This window comes from Barbus barbus (genome assembly GCF_936440315.1).
Source record: "Barbus barbus genome assembly, chromosome: 41".
NCBI classification, from domain to species: Eukaryota; Metazoa; Chordata; class Actinopteri; order Cypriniformes; family Cyprinidae; genus Barbus; species Barbus barbus.
In genome coordinates this window covers 26811401-26818947 of record NC_136719.1, presented here as the reverse complement: position 1 = coordinate 26818947, position 7547 = coordinate 26811401, and the positions used below count along the sequence as shown (strand labels likewise).

The 7547-nt window shown below is 38.1% G+C and overlaps 1 protein-coding gene across 2 annotated transcripts in view; it reads right to left on the bottom strand.

Moving 5' to 3' along the window:
• LOC306861008 (2-acylglycerol O-acyltransferase 2-A-like) overlaps nt 1–7547 on the bottom strand; it is a 36676-nt gene that overhangs the window by 16889 nt on the left and 12240 nt on the right. The window contains exons 4-7 of one of the 2 annotated variants that reach the window (XM_079403058.1): nt 5437–5611; nt 4723–4922; nt 3899–3978; nt 3633–3821 (exon numbers count right to left, since the gene is read on the bottom strand). In XM_079403058.1, coding sequence (XP_079259184.1) covers nt 3747–3821; nt 3899–3978; nt 4723–4922; nt 5437–5611 — 530 coding nt within the window. In that variant the 3' untranslated portion in view covers nt 3633–3746. Of the gene's footprint in view, nt 1–3630; nt 3822–3898; nt 3979–4722; nt 4923–5436; nt 5612–7547 lie in introns of both variants that reach the window. The other variant, XM_079403059.1, reaches the window with a different exon arrangement.

Below are 7547 nucleotides of genomic sequence, written 5' to 3'. Positions count from 1 at the left end.
GTAACATACACTGCAGTGAATTATAAACAGTAGAGAGAGTCTCAGATTCTTGTTTTGTAAAGAAATTTTCCAAAAGAAAACATTGTATAATGCCCCCTGTTTTTAGGTTGCTGTGTTATGAGTGATAAAGTGTGTTTTAGTGCAGTCTGGATGTGAAATGAACTGCTGTGTCAAGCTGAAAGATGGTTAGGAGAGCTGTGTGAAGAGTTTAGAAGAACTGATAAATGTGTGCTTTTGAAACTCTTTAACAGCATCCTCCTAACTATTTTTAAAATAAAAGCAAAATCTCTCTCCTTGCTTGTAATGTTCTAGACAGTGATTGAAACCGTGTATTGCTAGCACTTCTCTTAAGTTGAATCGCTTCACCCTAACCCTGACGCTGCAGAAGCATCAAGGGCTGGAAGCACCCTAGTAACTGTGTTTGCACTCTGCTGCATCTGGCAAGCGCTTCTGTAGCCTGATGGCAAACACTGAGAGACTGAGGAGGAGCTTCTTCCCCGGGCCATCAGGCTCCTCCACTCCTAAACTCAAACTCAGCCTCTTAACATCACACCACTCCACTTATAATCACTAACATCAGTAAGATATTCATATCTCTACCTCATGCTGACAGTGTCATTAGCACACAGCACTTCCTGTGTTTTGGTATTTTTACTTATTATAATTTTTTTGGTATTGCTGCTCCATGACAATCATGTACAACCTGTTTGCACATTCCTCTCTTGTACATTCCTGCTTATCTTAATATTTAAGTCTACAGTATACTGTCATGCACATGTTTATATTTAGTTCTTTACTTATTTCCTCTTATGTATATTTCCTCTGTGTTGTATTCTATAATATTTGCACTGTCCATGGAACGGACCGGACTCATTTCACTACTGGTTATATACTCTCTATATAATCGTGTATGTGACAAATAATAATCTTGAATCTTGTATTCCTCATTTGTAAGTCCAATCGGATGAAAGCGTCTGCTAAATGAATAAATGTAAATATAAATGCATTCACCTAGATAACAGTTGGGATGGTAGAGGAGAATGGAAAAAGACTCTCTTTGCAAACTACATCAGATAATTGTCAATTCAGTTTACAAATGCTATAACATGATTTAATTCATGGTAAAACCATAATACAACAAATGATGGTGCAGTTTTCCTGACTAAGCCCCTGATTTAGAGCCTAGCAAAATTATTTGAAACTACATACAATAATGCTTAGCTTGTGTAGACTTGTGTGTACATTTACATGTGTATATGTACTATACGCACATTAGACTGCAGTGATTATGATATATTGATCATCTTGTCACTCAGCATTAGGAATCAGAGAAGTCAGTGTGCTGCTAGATTAGAGCAGAAGCCCATCATGGCCCTGGTGTCTGCTGAGAGAAGCACTGTCCACTTCATTCAGATGAACCGCTCTACTAACAGGAATATTAGTGCTAAAGCTTCCATCCTGGGATGACCTATGACCTTTATCTGCTCCTGTGGCTCTGTGAACTGAGGGCATACGTGATCACACTGCATGAGCAATGACAGGAGCGTTAGCAACCAATCATCGGCCCTATACTTCACTAGCAGCACTAACATCTTGATGCTGGACCAGCAGATTTATCATTTCTTTTATCCAGATCTGTTTGTCTCTCACTCTGTACTGTTAACTTCATAAAGAGAGATGTACTGTATCTGGCCCCATTCTCCCACAATCAGCACTCTCCATTAGGTCACGCTAAAGCAGTATTGCTCTCTGTAATCTCATGGCATCACTACTAGCCAGTGTTGGGGGGAACGCATTACAAGTAACGCCAGTTACGTAATAATAGTACTTTTTTCAAGTAACTAGTAAAGTAACGCATTACTAATTTACAAGAAAATATCTGAGTTACTTTTTCAAAATGATCTGAGTTACTCTTTCCCCATGTATTGACTGACAGGTCGCTGTGAGCATGCTGTTACTATAGATCTAAATCTGAATGTGCATGAACTCATCCCACTCGCAAAAAACAGATTTAGTATTCATCAAAATGAATTAAAACAGTGAAATGCAATCTCAGAATATGACGCAAACTGCAATAATTAAATATGTTAACACAAATGTATCTAATCCCATTTTATTAACCAATGTCTTTGCTGCCGACCTTTGATGATCCAGTTCAGCCAGACTAATAAGCAACAATTACTCTAGATAAACTAACAATTGTGCTTCATTGTTTTTTATTGCTGAAGAGTGTTAAACCTTCTTATCCTGCGTCTTACTTTACAGACGTGAATTTACTTTTCCTTCACAAGATACAGGGCTTTTACATTTGTATTAATGTCATTTCTTGTATTAAAAACAATCAAGCCCTGCTCATATTTAAAAAGTAACGCAAAACTAACGTAACGCATTACTTTCCATAAAAAATAGCTAAGTAACGTAATTAGTTACTTTTTTAGGGAGTAACGCAATATTGTAATGCATTACTTTTAAAAGTAACGTTCCCAACACTGCTACTAGCCCACGGAGTATTGGAAGACCACTGATCAACTCTGAGATATGGGCTGAGGGTATCATGTGCAGCTCTGTTAGCTTAGTGGTTAGCATTTACAAAATAATAAAGTCATTATACATTAAATAGTGTGTTAGCAGTTCACTTTTAAGGCTTTGAGAGAGCACAGAGCTTTGTAGAATGTCTGTAGTTATCTAATACCACACCATTTGTGCAAGGAATTGCAAAAACAGATGACCACAATCTGCTGAATTACAACTGTATGTAGTGAAATATCAAAAACATAATCCAGATGAGTTTAAATAACAGCAGCTGCCAATTTCAGGTACAAAGATTGTATATTATCAGTGCCTGATGATTTTTTAACATACTGTATATTGTTTGTTAGTGATCTGTTGAAAGTAAACTCTTCTGTTTAATATATGCTGAAAGGCTCAGCCACAAGGGTATCCCAGAGGGGGAAAACTGTATTATCATTTACTGATCATGATTTAATAATATTAGAATTAAATAATAATCATATATTAGAATAGTAATAATAATGTTCAATCATTTGATGCCTTATGATGTAATACAACAAAGAATTTGCTTAGTCAAAATTAATTTTCTGTTTGAATTGGTGCATCAACAGTAAATATACTTATTTCTGTTTATTTTATAAAGTAATATAAAATTTTTATTAAATAGTATAATAATATATTGAATACATATATACTACAATTTTTGTTTTATTATTGACCAATAGGTGGCGCTACAATTTTCGTTTTATTATTGACCAATAGGTGGCGCTAGAGAGTGTGGAAAAAGTGCCGCACTTTTCCGGAACAATGTTACTCGTGGGGACTGCAATGTTCTGTGTGATCACCAGGGGCGCATTGATACACAGTCACACAGATTTTTGTCTTGAAAAGGGCCCTTATGGGGACTTTGAAAAAAACGCGTGAGGCGTGTCTAAACACTGTTTGGGAGGAGCCTGTGGGGCTTTGCCCGTGGGGACCTCACTTTAGGTCCCCACGGTGAAACGAGTCCCCACGAGGCGGTGTGTATTCAGGTCAAAGTCCCCACCAGAATAGAAGTACAAGTACACACACACACACACAAACACACACACACACACGCACACACACAAACACACACACACACACACACACACACACACACACACACATTCCTGAGGGCCGTGACCTGAATCTGTGACAGATAGTGTTATTATTTTATTGATACTTTATCACTATAAACACACACAGATCTGAGTTCAGATGAAGTTGAGATGTTTGTCCTGTGAGAGGCCGTAGTTTTCTTTATTCTCTTCAAACACCTGCGTCAGACCCTAAAACACAGAGCAACAGTCGAGTGTTTAATCAAAGCCATGCACATTACAGACTGGTTATGAAGTGTGTGATTCACCTCCATATAGAGAGCGTGAAGAGCGTCGATGTCGTCTTTACTGGGACACGGGTTCTGAGAGACAGGAATGGCACGTCCCACTACAGACAGACAGGTACAACACTGCAGATTATTTGACTGAAAACCATAAATTAATAAACATAAAAAACCTTCTTTAGATACTTAAAATACAAAAAAAAAATTACGATGTACTACAATAATTAAAACTAAAATAATAATGAATAAAAACTGGCTAGGCTTATATAAAAAACAATTACTAAAATGACTAAATTACTAAAACTTGACCTAAAATTAAAACAAAAAAGAAACATAAAACTGATTCAAAATATTAATGAAAACAACATTAAACAACACTTTTTTGGTTCTAAAGAAATGAACATCACTTCTACCATATATATAAAACATTTTTTACTTTTATTTCTGAGAGTCTCTTCTTCTCATCAAGGCTGCATTTATTTGATCAAAAATACAGTAACATTTTTAAAATATTATTCTAATGTAAATCAGCTGTTTTCTATGTGAATATGTGTTAAAGTGTAATGTATTTCTGTGATCTGCAGCTGTATTTCCAGCATCATTACTCCAGTCTTCAGTGTCACATGATCTTCAGAAATCATAATAATATACTGATTTACTGCTCAAGAAACATTATTATTATTATCAATGTTGAACACAGTTGTGCTGCACAATATTTTTGTGGAAACTGTGATACATTTTATTTCTCAGGATTCACAGATGAATAGAAAGTTCAGAAGAACAGCATTTATTTGAAATAGAAATCTACTGTAACATTAGAAATGTCTTTCCTATGTTTTTCCACGTACCCACGGTGTGAATGGGCTTCCTGTAGGGCAGCAGGCCGAAGCTGTACTGGAAAACTCCTCTGGCGTGAAAGAGAGGCAAAGCCACGCCCATGATCCTCTGGAGGAGGTCCTGCATTCGGCGGAGGGCGGAGCCTGTGGGATTCTCCATCTGATCGAAGAGCTCGTTCTCCCCAAACGAGAAGACGGGAACCAGCCACGCTCTACACACACACACACACACATATATATATAATTTATTTTCGGACATCAGTTTCTTGTCACATTCAAATTGGTTGTCATAGTAACGACACTAATTTGATTATTAGTTCACATTATGAATTCCACAAATCTAAACGCATTATTTGTAAATTCACTGTTAAGATAAAAAATTATTTATTATCTGTAATACCATTATAGCCACTGGATGCCTGTATGTAACAATCCCTAGTTGCTAAGAAATGATCACACATAAATTAATTTTTATTGCATTTGGATACACGTTTAGATATTATCAGTGGCTACTTTTTGTCTTTCTCTTTTTTGTTCAATTGTTTTGTTGTTGTGTCAGTTATTGCATTATTATTTCAGTCAAAACTATATAACCCTGTGTTACCCCAAACTACATATAAAAGCCTGATCAGTGGCATAAAAGCAATCAGATGTAATCCTATGCCTATAAACAGTACTGCGCACAAACACACACACACTCTCTCTCTCTCTCTCTCTCTCTCTCACCCGTGTTTGAGAGCGAGTTTAATGAAGCCCTTGCGCTGCAGCAGCTGGAGGGTTAAGGCTCCGGGCCGAGCGTCCAGTGATTCTGGAGCTCCGCCCACAGCAATCACCGCCGCCTGACCTCCACCTGGACGACTCAGCAGGTAACTCGCACTGGCCTTCTCGCTCGACACCAGCCCTGCAGAGGTCAGAGGTCAAACATGGAGCACTGTCAGGGAATTCCTGATATCGGAATCGGCCGATAAGGGCTTTAAATGTAAACATCGGCATTGGCCAGATATGAAAAATGATGTCAATATGTCTTGCCGATAAGAGGAATACATTAACTCACATGTGGTCAGGGTGTGCTAGTGATTGTGAATGTGCTCTTGATTCTTGAAGCAAAGTTTTGTCTGAATGACGATTAGATTCACTGTTTTGGATCGCTGCATTTAATCTGTGGCTGTGTTCGAAATGCCATACTATCATACTACTCTTACTATTTCTGCAGCATGTATGCATGAAATGCCCGGATGACCTACTATATTTGCCAGAATCTGCTAAATATAACTCAAGTATCCTGAAATCAGTACAGAAGCAGTGTTCCGAATGGCATACTAGCATACAACTCCTACTGTACTGCAGTATGCTGTGAATACTGTGAATAGTATGTGAATTTTCTGTATGCATGGAATGCCCGGATTATGTGCTACATTTGCTGAAATTTGAAGTATGCATCTGAAGACGCTGCGTGGGGTACTGTTTCCCAGAATGCAACGCGCTCCATGTGACCTTTCATCTTCAAACGCGTGAGTGAACTGAAGGCGGGGAAAAGTAATCATAAATGTTACACTTGTATATGCACGTTTACACATATACATGTAATCTACAAACTATCGCTGTGCATTTAAAAACAATATCATTTGTAGGACATAAATTGTACTTTAATCTCTACGCCACTTTTCCGATCAAGTCAAATGACGTCACCTTTATTCTATAGCGCTTTATACATTGTTTCAAAGATATTACATAATAATATTAATATTGCAGTAATATAATATATAAATAAATTATATATATAACTAGAATTAATATTTCAATTAAGCAAACAGAATTTAATTCCGATGCAAACACCTCTAAAAAGAAATGGAGTGTATTTACTCTAAGGACAAATAGACCAGTTTGTTGTCAGAGGCTATTTCCATTAACTCCGCCCACCAATGCCTGCCTGTGATAAACAGCTCTGCAGAAGACACGTGTATTTCTGTAGAATCAGTGGCGGAGAGAGAAACAGATACGAGCTGCTGCTGATACGAGTGATCCGAGAAACTCCTTTCCCATCACATACCAGTGTCAGGGTTCTGTCGTGTCTGTCATGTGTTCCCGCCTCATGTTTCCTTATTTGGTTTGTTTCCTGTCCTTGTTTCATGTGATTATTAGTTCATTCTGTTCAGGTGTGTTTGTCTCATTAGCGCGTGTATTTAACTTCCTGCTTGTTGAGTTTTGTGTTGTCTGGTCTACTCGTTACTCCCCAGTGTTGGATGTCTGTGTCTTGCCCTGCCTTGATGTCTCCAGTAAAGGACTATTATTTGAGTTTACATCCTCGTCTGCCTGTTCCCTTGTCCTCCCTCGTGTGTGCACCGTGACAACCAGATCAGAAAGGCATTTCTTTTCAATAAAAAATTAAGTAAATATTTGAAAAGTGGAGATTCAGATTCAACGATTCAAAATAGTGCGGGTGTTTTTATATCTCTGTATTTCTGAAGGAAACCGACTGTCTTCAGAAAATTATGGAAGTCATTTTCATTTCATCTTGAATAATGTGATGTATGATGTAATTTCCGTGCGTACAAAGGCTCTGCACGATCCTCTTGTTCAATATTCTCGGGGTCTGAATTTATAAGGGGCGGAGCAATACTGAAACTCCGTCTAAGCTGTTGGCCAATCACAACGCACTGGGACAGCTAACCAATCACAACGCACTGGGACAGCTAACCAATCACAACGCACTGGGACAGCTAACCAATCACAACGCACTGGGACAGCTAACCAATCACAACGCACTGGGACAGCTAACCAATCACAACGCACTGGGACAGCTAACCAATCACAACACATTTAGTTTTTCGGAAGGC